Consider the following 19,929-nt stretch of genomic DNA (forward strand, 5'->3'; position numbering starts at 1 on the left):
CCGCTCCGCTCCGCCCCGCCCCGCCTGGGCGACCGGCCCGGCTCTTCTCCCGCGGGGCCCGACCGTGCGGGACCGGGCAGAGCAGGGCCGGGCCGGGCCGGGGCCGCTCCGCCGCCCGCTGCCACCGCTGCCGGCCGGGCCCAGCTGGGCGCCCCGGGGTTATTTGCTTACCGCGGAGCCGGGAAGGCGGCGGCGGGCGGGGCCGCGGGCACGCCGGGAGTTGTAGTCCGGGGGCGCGGCGCCCGACATCTTGGGGCTGGCCGGCAGCGGAGCAGGGCGGTTCCGTTCCCTGTTCCCGGGAAAATAAATAAAATAAATGAATATTATTTAAATAAATGTTTCTTTTCCCTTTGCCTTATTTTCGTTCTCCACCCCAAGCTGGTGGCTCTCCTGGGCGGGAGTCCCAGAGAGGTGGAAATAGCCTCCAGCAGGTGTGTGAGGGACAAAACCCCAGAGCGAAGCTTGCATCCCTGCCCGTTGACAGAGAGCGAAGCTCTCGTCCTTTCTGCTTCTTGCAGAGCCATCGAGGGGCCATTTCTAGGCCTGGGAGACCCATTTGGTCTGTCTGAGAGGGCTGGGTGCTGTGCTGGCCTGGGCCTGGCGCTTGCTGAGAGGAAGGCCGAGCAAGGAGTGCCACTGTTCATTACAATTCTCATCACCCTCTCTTTTATTTACTTATTATGGTAGCCACAGCCATCGTGTGAGCTGCCACCACTTAAGTGGAATGAGACTACAGATCCTAAATTGAGGCACCTGACTGCCAAAAAATGGCAGACAGTGAGAAACTGGAGCTGTGGAAACAGGTGGCGTGGAGGCTACGCACAGGGTCAGAGCAAGAGGTCCCGCGGTGAGGCAGTAACCTCAACCAGCCGCGTCCCTGCGAGCTTCTGGCTCAGGGTGCTGGCTGGAAATGGCAGTGTGCTACACGGAAGGCTGAGTCATCTTTCAATTGCTGCACATTTAAGGAAGTTAAATGATTTAGGTAACACGCAAAAATATTTTTGTAGTAATACAGTCAGCGCACCAACAATTTCTCTTTCTCTTCTAAAAAAGTTTTTGGCTGGCTGGCTGGATCAAGTGCTAATGGCTAGCTCACTGGGGGAAGACATGCTGTTTCACTTCAGTGGGTTTACACATCAACAGCCACGGAAAGGCAGCTAGGAAGAGCTTTGATATTTGGTCCCCTGGTTTGGTTGTCTGCAAATAACTTCAAGAAGGAGGCAAATCACTCAACTGAATATCTGCAAGATAGCAGTGATAATGAATTTACCTTTTGTAAAGTGAAATACCCTCATTTCACAAAACTAAGTCAGCAGGTCCAGCTGCCACAAAGAAAAAAAAAAAAAAAAAAAAAAAAAAAGCATTCCTTAAGTTTCTAACACTAGGAATAGGCAAGGTCCTGTCAGAATTCAAGCATATTGCTGAAGTACTCTTATTCTACTAAGTATTTTTGCGTAGTTAGGCACATACATGGTTTATGTATTTATCTTCTATGATTTAGTGATGTGAATGACTAAAGATTGGCATAGTGGCCATCTTCCCTATTCCCTATCACACTGTTTTTGATTTTTATTCAGTACTTTGCAGATAAGAGTAATCAAAAAGATTAAATAGACTAGGAGAATAAACTAGAAGAATAAACTGTTGTGAGCCAAGTGTCTTCATAGTGAAAATTTTCTAGACAGTGCATATAATCAATACACAGGAAGTAGAAACTTTTAAATCTCACAATGCTATTCATGGGGAGCTGGGGAATCGAATCAATGAGAGTTTGGCATCTAAGGGATCTTCCTCAAAGTGTCTGTATTGAGACTGATAATGTGAGAGATGGAGAGATTAATTCCCATGAGGAAGAGAAGACAAAGTGTAATTATTAGTTTGGCAGTATTAAGGAAAGTACATTTGAAGGCTACATTTATTTACAATACTACAAAAAGTAAGAATTTATACAAAGTCACTTTGCACAACATTTTTATCAGTCTTTTAATGTCTAAATGCTGGAAGTAGATCAGGAAACCTACCAGTAGAGCTGTGGACCAGAATTCTGTTCTACCCATAAAACATTTAAAATGTTGCACACTTGAGAAACAATCTGACCTTTGTACCCTAAGATTCTGCCTAGCCTGTTTGGAATGATTTCTGACACTTGAAATGCAGAAAAACTTGCAGACACAAAAAGTGCCTCAAAATGTTGGGCTTACTTTTAAAGGCCGCAGACTGGACTTTTCTTGACTGACTTGAGCATGAAACTTTGGAGACAGCAGCAAGTAACTAAATCAAGTTAACTGGGATCAATGACTGGAAAGTAGCATCTCAGTTTCATAACTGAAGTGTAACAAGGAAGCACAGCCAGGTTCAGGCGTAGTTAATTCTAAAATTCAACAATGGATGGAGTAGAGATGTGGAAGTAACAACTTTTACTGGATGTCTCTGATGTTATTCTTCCTTGATTAGGAACGATAGTGGAAGCTAAAGTTCAAGACTTGTATAAGGAGAATAAATGCAAAATGGTCTCTTTGGCTAAACAAAACCAAATGAATAGTTACATCAGGAAAGATTTAATGATTTTCCTGTAAATAAAAGGGCTAGTTACCACAATATTAGTGAGTCTGGTTGTCACTTATTTTTTTTTGCAAGCAGGTAATAGTTTCAAGCTGAGAGAATTGCATAGGAACAGGAAACTCAGAAGATTTTTCTTTTGTCTTTTCCTTGTTTTTCCTCCAAGCTGGAAAATGAGTGCCATTTTTACCTACATAGGTATAAATATTTATGAATTATTTGAAATATTAATAGCAGTCAGTATTAATTATTAGTATTAGTATTATAATAATATAATAGTTCAGGTTGGAAGGGACCTTAAGACCATCTAGTTCCAACACCCTGCCATGGGCACGGATGCCACCCGCTACTAGTACTGTAGTTACTAAATTTGTATTAGTTGAAGGGAATAATGCAAGGTGTATGGAATGAATTGCAATTAATAGAACAAATATACTGTTTCTTAAAGCAGAAGGAATTGCATTTGATCTTTAAGTATTTCCTAAATCTTCCACTACTAGAATAGCCTTACACATCAGCATGTTGAACAGCAAGGTGATGAAAAGGACCTCAGTTCCAGCTCATTTGTTGACTGTTCAGTAACATGTACGAATTCAGATAGGAAGAGTTCATCTTCTTTGTATGGAGAAGTCAACAGTGTTTAATTTGAATGTTTTTCTTTCCAATACAGGTGGCAGGGATTGTGTGCCATGGTTCTGATCCTTTGAGCATTTTTCTTTATACAGTGTATGTAAAATGTTCTAAACAGCTTTGTTCACATATGTTCAAGCTGTGGTCTCCATTGCAGTCATCTGCAAGACCACTCACAGTTATTTCCTTGTTCCATTTGCAACTGCTTGCCATCATTGTGGCAACTGCAGTTACTCTCTCATACATAATCTGTACGTATGGGGAGGGGAACCTGTACATTTTTAACATTTTTTAAATGCAATCTAAATGCTGGAATTAGATCAGGGAAATACCAGCCATAGACCATGCCTAGACCCAATTTTTGTACAGCACACTTTTTTTTTTTTATTATTTTTTTATTATTATTTTTTTTAACTGAGGATGTGGCTGCCAGAAGCACTAGTGCTTCCTCTTTTTATTCTGTAAATCCTTACAAATTTTTCAGGTGAGATAGAGCCTTCCACATATCTTTATATGCACTGACTCTTTTGTTTTAGCTTTCCAGGCCCTCGACACTCGCCCCGCTGCAGCACACGCAGAGCCCCGCTCCCCTGAGGAGCAGCCTCTTTTAGCGCAGCCGGCGTGCTCTTCACGGGGCCGGGGCCTGCACCTACCCGTCACAGCTCAGCGCAGCCAGCGAGGCCCGGCGGAGCTGCGAAATGGCGGCGGGGGCAGCCGGGGGCCGGCAGCGAGGAGAGGGGAGCCGAGGAGCCGCCGCTATCCGCCGGGCCCCCGCCGGCACTGACCTCAAGATGGCGGAGCCCCGTGTTGCCCCCACCAAAGATGGCGGCCGCCCACACTCCTTTAGCCTCACGCTGCCCTTCTAGCTGCCGCTCTATGGCCTGGCGCCTTATTGTCCGGGCGCGGGAGCTGGGGGGCGCTCTGGCCCTTCCGTCTCTATGGTGAGGCGGCGCGGTGCAGGCCGGGCCTCTGGCGGAAGGGGCGGCTCACGTGACCCCGCGCAGCGCGGCGGCGGCTCGGCTCGGCGCGGCGCGTTCGCGGCCTAGCGGCGCCTCGGGGCCTCCCCGCGCGGCCCCCGGCGGCCTCCCCCCGGCGCATCCCCGGACCGCGTCCCCCGGACGGGCCGCGGCGGCGATCCGGACGCGGCTCCCGGCCTGCAGCGAGCGACGGTGAGCGGCTGAGGGGCGGCGGGAGCGGGCGGGGAGGCGAAGCGAGGCGACGCGAGGCGCCCGGGCCGCCCGCTGAGGGGAGGAGGCCGCGCCGAGGCCGCGCCGCTCCGCCGAGGCCTCGCTCTTGGGGCCCGGCCCGACGGGGAGGCGGCGTGGGGCGGAGGGGGCGGGCGGCCTCGGTGAGGCGCTCGCGGCGGCCTCCCGCTTCCTCCGCCGCCCGGCAGTCCCGGGGAGCGCCCGCTGCCGTTCCCCGGCCGCCGCCGCCTCGGCGGGGTTTTGTGTGTCGCTGCCGGGCCGCTTACCGGCTGCTGGGCGGCCTCGGCGTGCTGCGGGGCGCTCGTCCCAAAACACGTGTCGGGGCAGCCTGCGCTCAGCAATCGGCGTCATCCGGCCCTGGAATGAACGCCGGGGCTCCGCGCGTTGGCGTGGCTTTCTCATGATCTCCTTTTTCCTTTATAGCCCGAGACTTTGTCTGCCCGAAGGAAAAGAGTTTTGCTGGATTTTATTTTTTTACTTTAAGTACAGACCAGCGAGCATTGTGATCGCAACTAGCTTTTTTTTTTCTTTTTTTTTTTTTTTGGTAGCTGGTCTTGCATGGGCTTGTCGAAACTACAACCTAGAAGTTGTATAATTCTTGTTCTGTTCAGATTAAAATATTTACTTACCGATTTTTACTTTATTTTTTACATATATTTTTTGGGGGGGCAGGAAAGCATTGCTTGAAGTATTGCATCAGCATTTACAGAAGGTGGTCCAGAACAGACTAGAACAAGGAAGTACTTGCCAGTCATACATTGCCCACGAAGGAAGGAGTTGCCTCGCAGGTGGTGCTTCACGCTTCTCACTTCTGTCTCTTGACATTCACTTAGATTTTGTTATGCCACAGCCTTCTTTGTGTTTTGAGAAGAGACAATAGCAAAATTAGGGCAGAAAGCCTCTTATTTGACTGATTAGGGCTTTATATGGGCACAGAATTAGGAACAGAATCAAAGATCTTAAAGTTTTGGTACAAGTTTAGTAGAACTTGTACCAAACTTAGATCTTAGATAAGGAGTTTTCAGACTGAACCCTTTGATTCAGATAAGGAAGTTGCTTTTTAGTTGTTATATTTTAATAGTGTGGGATGGAACTTACTTGATAGCAGTTAATGAGCTTTCTAGATCATCTAAAGAACCAGAGGCTTAAACGTGTACTAGTTTTGTTCAGAAATATCTATACAAAAATCTGTGATTTTTTTCTCTCCACGTGGCTGTTGTGTTTTCTATGGATGCCTTGCTTAGCTTGCAGGCCATTTTGGAGAAGACTGTAGGGCTTTATATTTTGTATAAAATTTCCATGTGGAGGATCTATTGGCTTGAAGTAAAAGAGACTTTTCTTCTAGGGATCTGTGTGTGTTTTTTTGAGATGCAGTAATGTAGGCAGTATGGAGTGGCTTAAAAATCCATACACCATATGGAGACTGAGGTAAAAACCCTATGTGACAGTAATGGCTTTAGTAGGTTGTGTTTTTGCATATGTTCTCTCCAGTTGTTTCTGAAAATGTATGTGTTGCTCAGCTGTACCTGTCTTGACTCAAAATACGAAATAATTTGTCATGAATTAGAGGCAATTATACCTAGGCAGCAACAAAGAACGAGCAATAGACATTCTAAGCAAATGCAAAAGCCTCATAAGGCTATGAATATGGAATGCTCAATTCCTTAAAAAGCATTAGAAACATTAACATTATTTAAGTATGCAGGTTTTTCTCTAGGGAAGTTTCAGTGAAACATAGTAACGTGGGCATTGAAATCTTAGTGTAACATCTCTCTAACTGGGGTGCTACTAAATAACACGGTGTTACCTCCTCACAATAGGCATGGATTTTGTTGTTTTGTACTCATCTAAAGATTAAGATTATAGTCAAAGCTACATTTAGGTACTTTTTTAAACATTTTTTGCTTAGCGCTCTGTTATTTGAGGGACCAGCCTGTGTAGCTACTTTGTACAACTGTCTAGAATAAGTGTAGTGATTTTCTTGTGATGCAAAAGAATGGTGTGAGGAAATGTGGGTGAGTTTATTTCAGACAAACTGAAATCAAGCTAGGTCAGTCTTTCAATTGCTTCTATGATATTACATGTATTTGTCCCTAAAATGCATTAATCATAACTTTGTTCAGTTAATGGTACTTCAACAGCAAATATTGTCACTGTTTCATGGGGAACGTGAATGTTTTGAAAATCGTTAAAACATTTTGCAGATTTTTAGTAAGTTATAATTTGTAAACACAGTTATAAATACTAAGGAGATTGATTCTATGGCTTGTAGGATGCCGCTCTGAGTAGGTGGTACAACTGCCAGTTTGAAATATGTTAGTTTATTAAAAGTCACTGGTAACTAGTGTTCTGTATAATTTATCTTTTCACCCCTTTATTAAAAAAAAAAAAAAGAGTAAATCAGAAATAAGCTGAAAGAATGCTATGGTATAGCTTTTAAAAACTGCAGTTCCAGTGCAGTCATGCCAAACTTTCTTCTCGTATATTTACTCTCCTCTTACTGGGAATTGTAGGAGTCAGAGATCATTCAGGTATGTGCAGCAGTGGTGTCTGAACAATGGTGACCCTGGTTGCATGGCACGTCTGCGCTGTGGTGGTTCCAAGGCACTGGGGTCCCGCTACCCTCAGGCCTGTCCCGGACACTTGTTGAGTTTGGTGTCAGAGCTAGAGCATGGCTGGTTCATGGAGCTCAGGCCTGGGGGGATAGCACTGAGTCAGACTTAATAAGTCTCAGTGGAATTTGCCAAACCTTAGAGCCATGAGGGTATTTCTGTACCTGCTGCAAGTTTCAGAAGGTTGGTGCAGCTGACTCTGCTTGGCATTTGGTTCCACTAGCACTTAGTAACTTGGAAGAGCATTGAGTGAAAGCAACCAAACTCCTTCTAGGCTGAAACTGAACCTGAAATATTAAAGCAAGTGCTACACAAGCACAGCTCTAGTTAATAGCTTGGGCAGGATTTGAGCTGGGTCTGCTTAGCGTAAGCTTAAATGTTTTGCTATCCATGGCGTTGTTAATCTGCAGCTTATAAAAATTGTCCAAGGGTAATAAGGTGTAATATTACCCTAAGGGTAATCAGGTGAACTGTGTTAGCTCAGATCAGGACTGCGCAGCTGAAGCAAGTCTTGCAGTCATCCTTGTTCAGGAAACTATCTCACATTGGTTGTACTGCTGCAGTGGATGAGCTGGATTCCCTTCAGGTGAAAACATACTGAACATTTCGCTCCTTACGTGTAAATGGACATTTGCTCAAAGTATGTAGTGTGGGCATTGGGCTCTCAGCTCCGTCAGATGTAGCAGACCTCCTCCTACTGCAGCTTGCTGACAGGCATGAAAGTGACTACACTTCCAGTCTGACTCAAAGCTGTCGTTTGGGGTTTTCTAGATGCCATTGTTTCAGCATTTTTAATAGTGGCAGGCTAGACGTTCCCTATTTTCCTTATACCTGTATTTTTGTGGTCACTGTTAAATTCATATGAATGAATGCCTCCCTTAAAGTGCTGCTAGTTAAGCAGCATTCTTGATAGCTGTGTTGTACATCTGACTTTGGGAGGGAATAATTCCATAAATCAAATGAGAATTTTAAAACATTTCAGGACTTCAGTTCCTTACTTGCACGTTTGAACATTTTGGGGGAATTTGAAGATCACTGCATACAATGCTGAGACCACAGTCAATATATCAGGCAACTATGACTGAGCTGAACTTGTGGGGTTACAAGACAGTCTGCAGAGAAATTAGATGCTGTGTCTGAGATTTCTACAGGAGTGTTCTCCATAGACCCAGCTTAGAATCTCTTCATTTCCCATACTCAACTCATGGTTTGTAGTTGCTTATAAATTTGAGACCCCTCTGAGCGCTGGAAGAGCGTGTCTGTTTCTTGTTCTCCAGCTGTTGACAGCAAAAATTGCTATTTGGTTTCCTTCATTGCAGCACCTTGGCTGCTGCAAGGAACTGGAGGCATCTTCCTCTCTCATCTGGATCCCTCGCTTCTCCAGTGAGCAGTTTGTTGGCCTCCCACTGATTCTCAGTTTTCATAACGGAAACAGAACTAAACTGTTTTCTCTGTTGGTTTCACACTTGTAGTTACAATAGCCGGAAAGAGACAAAGCTTGCTTTACTGTCGATCTTCAGTGACATAGACAGCAGAGGTACTAGTACTGCTTCATGCAAGATTCAGTCAGCAGCAGAGTGATTTTCTAGCTGTTTTGCGAATAACCATAGAAGCATGGAAGAAAAAATGAGCGTTTCAAGTTAAAAAAAAAAAAAAAAAGGCTGTTGAAGCTCTGCAGGTAAAAGTGTTTCCATCTGACTACAAGGCAAAGGCTAAATTTGATCTCTCTTCTTACAAACTGCGTTGTTACTTTTATGCAGTAACGATTAATGACTGCTATTTTTTTCAATTAAAAAAACCACTAAGTTCAGTATGTTTCAACATTTTTTAATTAAAGGAACTGTTTCACTTCTTAGTCCTTATTTTTTTTCTTTAAGCTTCCCCCAAATGGTGTCTCAGATGAAGTGCTTCTCAGAGCAAGAGGAGAGACTGCACCTACTGGCAGCCTGGAAAATTACTTCCCCAGTTCGTTTGTGTTTTACAGCTCGCTCTTTAATGTCTTGTGGACCTCAGATTGTGTAATGCTGCTGTAGCCCCTCTGGAACCTTCTCAGAGTTAATTGTACCACAAGTTAATTGTTCCGTCCTGTCCCAAAACTGCTCTGAGTTTTGTTTAGTTAGCTACCGATATGCAATATAGACAAGGGCTGAGAGACTTCTAGATCCTGATTTTCTATATTTCCTGGGACCCTTGGCTGGTTTGGTTTTTGTTGCAGTTGAAATGGTTTAGAGCAGTGGTACAAAGGTGGGTCAGGGAGTCCTGGTCTTTCCTGTACCACCAGAGCTTTGGACTATTGAGGAACGTTGGCTAATGTGCACATAGTGCATAGAGTCTATCAACAATGTTCCTCCAAATCAAAGCTTTTGGCAGTACACCTTTGCTGCCTTTCCTTGCCCATTCATTTTAAAAAGCCAAGGATGACAGTAAGGAGATTCTGATTATAAAACACAAAAAGGCTTTCTGTTTATTGTATAAAATCTTTATTGAACTGTTGGAGGAAAGCTTGCATTTGCTGTCTTGTGTCTACCACCAACCTAAGATGTTGGGCTGGACCTTGTGACCCTGTGTCCCAGGAGTGTTTCTTCTCCCCTTGAGATGATGGGGCCAATTCTCTTGAGATGATTGGCCCTCTTTGGGGCCAATTAATGAATGTAGTCATCATGAACCTCTCGTAACTGATGTAATTGCAAATATGTCTTTGGGTGAATGATGCTGTAGGATCATGTATCCGTTGTTACACCTAAATACATAATTTCTGGAGTTCAAAGGTGTTACCATATACATGTGGGCTTCCCTTTCATCCTCTCCAGACCACTGTAGTATGCATTTATCTCAGTTTTTTTCCCACTCCATGGGAATAAAATTTTGTGCGTGATTGTTATAATTTTTGAACTCTTTCAAATGCATCTACTGTTATGGCACAGTACTGTCATTAGCTCTTAGTTCTGGTATTGAAGACTGTCATTACCTACTTATCTTGCACATATAAGGAAGGTACATCTGTCTCCAGCAAAGCTCATTTCCTGTTCCAGTTGTGCTCAGTGCTAGGAAACCAGGGCATGCATCATCCAGTCTACAGGTCTGTTTTAGTTGTCAGAATTTTATTCATAATAATTCTTGTTCTCAAGGCCTTGGTTTTGACTTGTGGTTGCCTGTTTGGAAAAGAGCTGCAGTGAAGATGCAGACTGTGTTGCAACCTTTGAGAAGGGAACACATCTGCACGAAGGCTAACTGGGCTCTCGTTACTCTCTGATACTCATGATTTGTATCTGCATAAACCAGCATGTTTGAAGTTCCTCTTGTGCTTCCTCACTGCAGGATGAATGTACCTATGCGTGTGTGAGGAAATAACAGGCGTGCCAAGTTACATATAGTGTGTTTTCACAAGCCTAACTGCAAAGATTGAAGCTGGTGTGACCAGTTACATGCATTGGTAACCAGTGCTCCGTTTCCCCTTCAGAACTGAGAGCCAACCTTTTTTGAAGACTTGACTGTGTAAGGTTGCTGAGAAAATACTGGAAGCAAGAACGTTAATTTCATTAAGAGTGATCTTGAATTGTGTGAGGCAGTGTCTGACAGGGTCAGTAATTTGAACCAGGGTCAGTAACAGTAACCATTTGAGCAGCAAGTGATGTTAAAACAGCTTTTACTCTGTGATAGCATATTGACCCTTAGCTCATGGGCTATCATCCAATTTGAGCTCCAGAAGGTGTGTGAACTGGGATGTTAAAAATAGATCAGAGAACCCTCTTCTGAGCGTTTAACTGTCTCTGTGCTGGAGTTTGAGGCTTTCCCCTGTGTCTGTGTTACAATCCACAATTCCTGCCAGTGCTGAGCATGAGGATGTCCCAGTTCTTTGCCTCAAATTGTTCCGCAGTTGCATCGTGTGTGATCACTTCTTGTTCTGGAAAGCTATTTTATTGAAAAAAGTTACCAAAGTTAAACAGTTCTGTTTCCAGATACTGAAAAAAAAACAACTTCATTTTAAAGAAACAGTCAACTATCAAATGCTGTTTAATTCACATTCTTTGTAAAACATGGATGGGTATGAAGAGTCAGATATAGTTCTGTTTTTTAAGTTCCTTCTGAAACGCTTTTGTAGAAGTACTATTTTTTCATTGTGAGGGAAGATTTACTATGGAGGAAACTTAACGATCAGCTGAGGAAAGAGGAAATAGAAATAGTTTTAATTTGTAGTTGAATGTCAGTATAAAGGTTTAAAGTCATAGATACCTGTAATTTGCACCACTTCTGTAGTATGTGTTTGGGAACTGACTAATACAGTTTTCCTTTTCTACCTTTTTGACAGATTACAACTGTAAGAATGTCTTTTCCACCTCATTTGAATCGCCCTCCTATGGGAATCCCGACACTTCCCCCTGGGATTCCACCTCCACAGTTCCCTGGCTTTCCTCCACCTGTGCCCCCTGGTAAGTTACATTAGCACATCAAACTGTTGTAGAAAGCAATTCTTCATTATTCTAAGCTGTGTTATTTCTAAAAGTTACTGGGTATTAATGTATTTCAGTAACACTGATCCATGTACATTGCAATTGAGTTTCTAGTGCGCTCATGCAGGCATTCGTATGAACAAACTATTTGGTCTGCCAATAGCTGATTACTTCTGACCAGAAATCAAGCCATTAGAGACAACACCAGATTTTTTGTCCTTTCTTTCAGGACTGAACCTAGGTAGTGACTTTTGTTAATCTGACGTATTAAGTCCATCTCATCACACTTTCTTTCATTCTACTTTTTACATGCTTTACTCCACGTGTCTTGCTAACTTTTCTCATTCTTTCTAATCTTCCCAAAACTAATTCCACTTTCTTTTTTCCTTTCTTCATCTTTAAGCTTAGCCTTTTTTTTTTTTTTTTTTTGGTGTGTGTGTTAAGACCTTAATTTGTTGCTCTGGAACCACCTTTTTTTCTGTATATTGCCATGATTGAAAGTGACTGTAGGCAGGAGATGACAGAGGGAGTGGGAGAGAGGAATACTTTAGAGAATTATCCCTTTAAAATTCGTCATAATTTAAGGGCTGCAGAAAATTTCTGGCGGTATGGTCTTGAGCTGTGTTGTGCACAAGTATTTTGTAGACAATAAAGGCTTTCAAAAATGAGATAGCTGAACTCAGAAATGGTTTATGCACATCCATTCATCACGCTAAGCCTTACTTGTGGGTTCACTTTTCCCTCCCTCCCCCAAGATCCATGAGATGTTATCTGTACCTCTGATCTTTACTAGTTACGATTTATGTAGACTTCTGTGAAAAGCACTAGATAGTTTTTAAAATACCTTTCTGAAGAATATTTTAAAATGTCCAATACAAATTTCTGCTCTGAACACTTAATTGTTAACACATATAACAAAGATCTTTTTGTACTCTCACTGTTTGTTTTTTTTATAAAAGTAGTCTTGTTTCAGTATTAGTAATACAAATAGACGGTGGATTGGAGGAGCCTGGTGTTAGGAGGGAACATAATTTTTCTCTGCACACTAGAAATATGATTTGCTTACATGTAGAGATAATCTTATGGCACTTCGATAAGGATCTCAAGTGTGTGAAGGAACCCAGGTGTGTGAATAGAGTTGAAAACGCCACAATGACCTTTTGTAACTTCAAAGTAGACTTTCTCTATGTTATAAGATCACAATTTTACTGGTTTAAATATTATCTTTAGCTAGCTGTTCAGCAAAAACGTGTTCCAGTTATCCAGCCTCTATTTTTTTTTTATTGAAGAATTTTGGCTAGAACAGTGTGCTTGTGTAAGAATTAAGTTAGGAAAAGTGTTTTGCTTTGCTTAAAAAATGGCTGTTAAAATAAAAATTCTGGTGATTCTGGTATCTTCTGTCATTTGTGAAGATTAATTAGATACCAGTAAGATATAAAACTCAATTTTTATATGGAAGAAATGCTCTCTAGGGTCAGATCAGCAGTCCATACAGCCTGATGTTTTGTCTGGGCGATGGGAATAGAAGATGATTTTTAGGGTACACGTTTACACCTAACTGCTTTCCAGGTCTGTTCCCCTATATAACTGTGGTTTCCACAGCTGATTTGTTAAGGATGTGTGATCTCCTGCACTTCCTTTTTTCTTCTTAGGGACTTAGGATTCATGAGCATTTTAAGCTTTTGAGTCTGCTGATACTGTTGCCACTGTCACCTGTTGCACCAGATTCCAGCATTTCATTACAATAAATATCATTCACTGTGTAAAGTGCTACTTTCTTACATCAGTCTTTAAACTCCCTGTCTCTCTGAATCCTATGTAGGAGTTTTGCAAATACCATTCAGTGGTCTTGTAGACCTCAGTCAGGGTCCATGCCTTGCAAACGTCCCCATTTGAAGAGTCTCAGTGTAAAGTCTTTTCTTGTAAAGCAGCTGCCTAAAAACTCAAGTTATGTAGTTACCTTCTCTAAGGCTGCATGCTCTTCTTGCTTTGCAGAGTTTTGATCTCTAGGCACTAGTCAAGATACAGGTGCACTGAGTTTTTATATAGCAGCAAAATGATTTCCATAGTCTTGATCATCAGTATGTTTCCTGACGATGCCTAACATTCTACTAGATTTTTTTCTGTCAGCTGGCATGTAAAGCCTTTATTATGACCAAATATTAGCTCACGTTATAGTACTTAAAGCCATCAGTGAATGTTGTAGTGGGAAAGAGGATATGGCGTGACTTCACGTGATTAAATACTGTTTTAGTATTCAAGTCAAGTGTTTAAAAAAAATAGAGTACTTCTGGGTTGAGGTTTTCTATGCAACCTTTATTAAGCTTTTTCATAAATAATAGACATGCTATAAGGTTTAATGGTTTGGGACCTTGGCCCTGTGCTTTATGCAGGATCGGTTGTGCTATCAGAATTGAGCAAGTCAGGAATTATTATCATCTATAGGATTTCGGCTGCTTTTTTGTCTATGGAATTTCATGCCTCATTTATCACCAAGCTATCTTCTAGAGCAATACTATGGTTTGAATGTGCTTTGAAAATAAATCTGTTTGAAGAGCAAATAAGAACATGGTAAAAGTGATCAGGATGTTCACGTTATGTTAATGTTCTCAGACTGTGCTTGAATGCTTAGGGAATGACTGGTAATCAGTACACTAAAATTCTTGTGACCAAAATTGCTCACTGGCTTGAACATCATACCTGCAATCAGTTCATTTATATTCATCAGTAATCTCAACAGGACAGATTGATACCAATGTCTTGTCTTTCTCAGGGACCCCTATGATTCCTGTGCCAATGGGCATTATGGCTCCTGCTCCAACTGTAAGTATTACAGTAGGGATGAGAGGCAATAAAAGGGAGAGGAAAAAATTTATAGGTAGTAGATACCAACAGTATTTTTGTTTTATTTCGTAAGAATTCATCCTGTGAAAGGAAATACTTAGTTTTTATTGCTGCTGTTCTGTTAATATGCTAATTAAAGTATGAAGGTTACTTCTTGATGTAAAGGTGAATTACCATTCCTACAATTTTGCATAAGTGAAATCTCCCCAAAATACTGAATTTTTGGATAGCTTGCATTATGTGTTACAGGAGGTTATATTGATAATTGGTGTATTTAAGACAAATAAATACTGGAACATGCATTATTCACTTTATTGATCAAATTGTTTTTAGTAGAAGTGATGCTTCTTGAAGGGGTTTTGAGAAGAGGTACTCAGTGCATATTTACCATTAAATCCTAGGATTAATGTTAGGGTTTTGCTGTGGAAGTGCAGCAAAATGGAACAAATGATTGTGCCTAGCTCTGTACAGTCTATTTCACAAATGGTTGTTCCTTAACTGAAAGCAAGTGGCTAAGAGCTGTTTATTGTCTGACTAAAACAGTAGCATTTTTTCACTCCGTGAAAGCCTTAAGACCTGTCATTTGTCCATTGAAGCCTTTTGAGGTTTGAGTCAGTTACTTTTCTATTTGCAGCTTTTCTTTTTTTTAAGAATACAGTACACTGTTAGGTGAGATGCTTCAACTTGTGGTGACTCGAATGTTGCAAATGAGTAATTTGTAGAACTAATACTTAATGTTACTGTATGCTCGCCTTGAGGCCTTCCAGTAGCCATATTCAGGTACACCTTTTTTCTGTCCCTTTGCTAGAAATAGGCATTCTCTGTGTTATATGAAGTAATAAAATGTGAACTATTTATTGATGTCTCACTCCATAAGACTAACTAAGGATCATATGAAAAAATATTTTTCAAATACATGTCTATGCTCATTTTTTTGTTGTTGTTTTAGAAATTTAAACACAGAAAAACACACTCCATTTTATACCCTTTTATTCTCTTTCTAGGTATTAGTTCCTACCACAGTGTCTATGGTTGGAAAACATTTAGGAGCCAGAAAAGATCACCCGGGCTTAAAGAACAAAGAAAATGATGAAAACAGCGGTCCCACTACCACCGTTTTTGTAGGCAACATTTCTGAGAAGGCCTCGGACATGCTCATACGGCAGCTTCTAGCAGTAAGTACAGTGGGCTGCTTGTTAAATTTCATCCCTGGCTATTAAATGAGGTTGTGACCCCCAAAGAGTGAAATTGAAACTAAAAGCAGAATTGGTCCTACTCACTGGAATAATGGTCAATTAGGTTTGAGTTTAAAGTCAGTAAGTAAATGAAGAGTAAATCTTTTTTTAGTTGTATGTGTCAGTGAATGTAGACATGTAGCTTATTTTTAATAGTGGTTATTCTTTTTACCTGTCTTCCTTTGCAGTGTATTGAAGGTTTTGTAGTGTTTCAAACAGTAATACTTAATAAATATTTGAAAATTGTGATATTTAATAAATATTAAATATATCTAATACATTATTAAAATGTGCTAAAACATAATGAATATTAAATATAAATATTTAGTCAATTTTAATAATGGCAAAGGAAAAAGATCTGGAGGTGTTGGTCAATGTTTGCCTGGACATGAGTCAACAGTGTACCCAGGTGGCCAAGAAGGCCAAGGGCATCTTGGCTTGTATTAGGAATAGTGCAGCCAGCAGGACCAGAGAGGTGATTGTTCCCCTGTTCTCTGCTCTGGAGAGGCTGCACCTCAAGTATTGTGTTCAGCTTTGGGCCCCTCACTACAAGAAGGATATTGAGGCCCTGGAGCGTGTCCAGAGAAGGGCTATGAAGCTGGTGCAGGGCCTGGAGCACAGGTCCTGTGAGGAGTGGCTGAGGGACCTGGGGTTGTTTAGTCTGGAGAAGAGGAGGCTCAGGGGAGACCTCACTGCTCTCTACAGCTACCTGAAAGGAAGGTGTGGGGAGCTGGGGTCGGCCTCTTCTCGCAGATAACTAGTGATAGGACTAGAGGGAATGGCCTCAAGTTGAGCTAGGGAAGGTTTAGGTTGGAAATTCTGAGACAGTTTTTTCTCAGAAAGAGCAGCCAGGCATTGGAACGTGTTGCCCAGGGAGGTGGTGGTGTCACTGTCCCTGGGGGTGTTCAAGGAAAGGTTGGACGTCGTGCTTAGGGACGTGGTTTACTGGGTGATATTGGTGGTAGGGGGCTGGTTGGACCAGATGGTCTTGGAGGTCTTTTTCAACCTTACTGATTCAATGAAATTTATCTTTACTGCAGAAATGTGGCTTGGTTTTGAGTTGGAAGAGAGTACAAGGGGCATCCGGAAAACTTCAAGGTAAATGTTCATGCTTTTCAAAGTCTCTAGTCACACTGTGGTTTTTATTACTTGACAGACTTTCAAATGTCTGATGCATTGCTATCCTACTACTTAACATTTTAAGGTACTGTATACAATACTTAACTGATAAATGCTTCCTAATAAAGAGCCTGGAAAAATAAATGCAAAAGTTTATTTGGTGGACTAATATTGTTCACTTTTCTGTTTTGAGACTGACTAAAGAGTTGTTTGGACTCCAGTTCCCCAAGAGATGTTTACTGGTCTGGATTTAACAGTGTTGTGAATTCACTCTTTTGGAGAGTAATCGTCTCTTCCATTACTATATGTTATTCATACTGTTAAGGAGGTTTTCCTGATTTAAAATTTATCTTTCCCTATCCCCACATTGAAATGATTTATTTCTTCCCATAAACTTTCTCTAGTGGATACAGGAAATAACGTTAACAGTGAAGCATAATAACAAAAATTATCTTCCATAGGTTATTTTTTATTAAGATGTAATTTTCTTCATCTGTGTCATATATTATTCTTTATTTTGCTCTCATAAGGTGTTTGTCTCACAACTTTATGTACATGTTGTGAAGAACCTAGTTTGAAATATTCTTATTTAACAATGAAGTGTTGATTGATATCCTTGGTCCTCAGACAATTGCAAATCTACCCGGGACAGGTCTTTATATAGCTTGCATTCATTAGTTAAGGTCATGTCAAAAGTCATACAAACATAGTGTATTCATGGCTTACATGTTATTCACTGGGCCATTAATCATACCAAAGATTAATGTAATGAGTTATCTTGCTGACTGTTTTTTATGTTTATTCCTGGTTTTAAGTAGAGAAATGCCTGTGTTCAAAATGTATAGTCTCAAAATGCATGGGTTGTTTGTTTATTTAAAGTTAGTTTTCTGAAGAGTTTTAACACTTCTGCTTCTCATTTCAATCATTCATTTCAGCCTTTGGATTTTGTGAGTACAAAGAACCAGAATCCACACTACGGGCACTGAGACTACTCCATGACCTCCAGATTGGTGAGAAGAAGCTGCTAGTCAAAGTTGATGCAAAGACAAAGGCTCAGCTAGACGAATGGAAAGCAAAGAAAAAGGCCTCTAATGGGGTACGTATATCATGTATGATCTGTAGTATTTTGGCAGGAGGGCAAAGTAACATACTTACTGGATCAGACTGTGTGAGCAGGTCTCCTGATTTCCTTTCCTGTCTCTGCTGTTAATTCACTTTAGGTTTTGCCAGAATTGTGAGCCTAAAGATAAGCTGAAAGGCAGTGAAGTATAAGCTCTTAGTTCAGCAGCACTCCTGAAAATTTTCACTATGTTTACTACAAATGTTTGAGTTACTCTACGTACATGGTTAATACATTTTAAATAGCTCTATCTCTTCCATGTAAACTTACACAGCAGTGTAGATTATAGAATGTCAGTGCACAAGTTAGCTTCATTTTACTTTTACAATCATAGAATCATAAAATACCCTGAGTAAGAAGGGATGCATGAAGATTGAGTCCAATTCCTAATTTTGCACAGGGCAATCTAAGTTAAACTATCTATCTCCAAGTGTTGTCCAAGTGCCTTTTCAACACTGACAGGCTAGGGGCCATGAGCCTCTTGAGGAGTCTGTTGCAGTGCCTGACCCACACTCTCAGTGAAGAACTTCCTTTATTAGCACCTGATCTGAACTTTCCCTAACGCAGTTTTAAGCTGTTCTCTCGCTGGTCACCAGCAAGAAAAGATAAATACTTCCTTCTTTTCTCTCACTTGTGATGAGGTTGTAGACAGCAATGAGGTCACTCCTCAAGCTTCTGTAAGCTGAACAAACCAAGTATCCTCAGCTGCTCCTCCATAGCAATGCCCTCTATTCTGTTCATCATCTTTGGTACCATCCTTTGTACACATTCTACTATTTTTTATGTCTATTCTACATGGTAGAGTAAAGGAGTGTAAACAGTACTCACGGTAAGGCTGCACCAATGCTGGTTATAGTGGGACAGTCGCTTCTTTTGAATGGTTAGCTAGACTGTGCTTAATGCACCCCAGGTTATGGTCGTCTCTTGGCTGCCGGGGCACATTTCTGATCATGACTAAAGCTTAATTAATTCTAACTTATTTGTAAACTACTCGTGGATATCTAGAATTAATTTCTAATTCATTCTAAAGTTCAGTAATATGTGCCATACCTTATTCTGTTGCTTCAGTTTGGTTTAGAAACTCTTTACAAGTTTATAAATGCTAGAACTAGTTACTCTTCCAGGCTTCACAAAGTTGCTGCTTGTTCTTTCTCCTCTGCTGCTAATCTTCTGGAACAAACTAATGAAAAGGAAAGGAGCACGTCATTCAGTAGGAGATGTAGTTACCAGGCAGTGGGCAGTCAACTGCCAAATTTGTGTTAAAATGAATTTTATCTATTTTTGCTAAAATAATGTATCGCACATCACAATCAAGTCGTTGGGCTTGCTCTATTTTAAAGTTCTATAGATGCATTAAGGTATTCGGTACTTAAGATAATTACCAACTGTAAAACAGAAGTGAGAAAAGGCTCTTGTTCAGGAAACTGAAAATACTAATCACACTAGCAAGTCAATTTTTAGAAGTCTTAGACTTGCTTGTAATGGTGTGTAAAGTACAGTGTGAACACATGTACTTTTGTTTCCTTTTATTTAGCCAGAGCTAGAGGCACAGTGATGACTGGAAGCACTTGGTGCTTTTTCCGTGTACCCAGCATATGCTATTAAATGCAGTACTTCAATAAAGCAGAGTACTAACTTCATGCATTTTGAATGGCTTAATATATTAGCTGTTAATCTAGATAGGGGTTTGATTTGGCTGTAGGCTTCCTACATTCCTATTGGCATCACTTCAAATACCATGCTTCACAGCTGAAGCTTAAAGCACCAGTGAAGCTTTTTGTACATTTCATGAACTTTCTCTGTGAGCTCCTGGGGGTTGTTGGGCAATTGATATAAAAAGTAGAGGGGTAGAGGGTACTGTTTGTGGCTTTGAAGTTGTATTTTGTGGAAGACATCAGTAGATGGTGATTGTATGGAAATATAGAATTAGAGTGAGATGAAGACCATCACCATCAAAGAGACATTTGGAGCCAGGAAAGGCTGTGAATTGCTGAGGAATTTTGATAGAAGTGTATTTTAATCATTCTGCTTGTGGTTCCTTTCCTACCATCATTAGTATTCTGGTGCCACGCATCCAAAAATTGCAACATTTTTATTTATTTATTAAGAAATACATTTATGCTACAACGCAATTTCTTAGAAGCACACCAAGCA

General features: G+C 41.3%; 1 protein-coding gene across 4 annotated transcripts in view; it reads left to right on the top strand.

The window, feature by feature from the left end:
- The first annotated feature begins 4,179 nt into the window (after positions 1-4,179).
- RBM25 (RNA binding motif protein 25) overlaps positions 4,180-19,929 on the top strand; it is a 35,825-nt gene continuing 20,075 nt past the window's right edge. For 2 of the 4 annotated variants that reach the window (XM_035329106.1, XM_035329109.1), the window contains exons 1-6: positions 4,180-4,358; positions 11,316-11,436; positions 14,231-14,280; positions 15,306-15,476; positions 16,577-16,634; positions 17,591-17,751. In XM_035329106.1, the coding sequence (XP_035184997.1) occupies positions 11,331-11,436; positions 14,231-14,280; positions 15,306-15,476; positions 16,577-16,634; positions 17,591-17,751 (546 nt within the window). In that variant the 5' untranslated portion in view covers positions 4,180-4,358; positions 11,316-11,330. Of the gene's footprint in view, positions 4,359-5,066; positions 5,183-11,315; positions 11,437-14,230; positions 14,281-15,305; positions 15,477-16,576; positions 16,635-17,590; positions 17,752-19,929 lie in introns of all 4 variants that reach the window. The other 2 variants (XM_035329107.1, XM_035329108.1) reach the window with 2 other exon arrangements.

The sequence above is a fragment of the Oxyura jamaicensis genome, chromosome 5 (genome assembly GCF_011077185.1).
Source record: "Oxyura jamaicensis isolate SHBP4307 breed ruddy duck chromosome 5, BPBGC_Ojam_1.0, whole genome shotgun sequence".
In the NCBI taxonomy this organism is placed as follows: Eukaryota; Metazoa; Chordata; class Aves; order Anseriformes; family Anatidae; genus Oxyura; species Oxyura jamaicensis.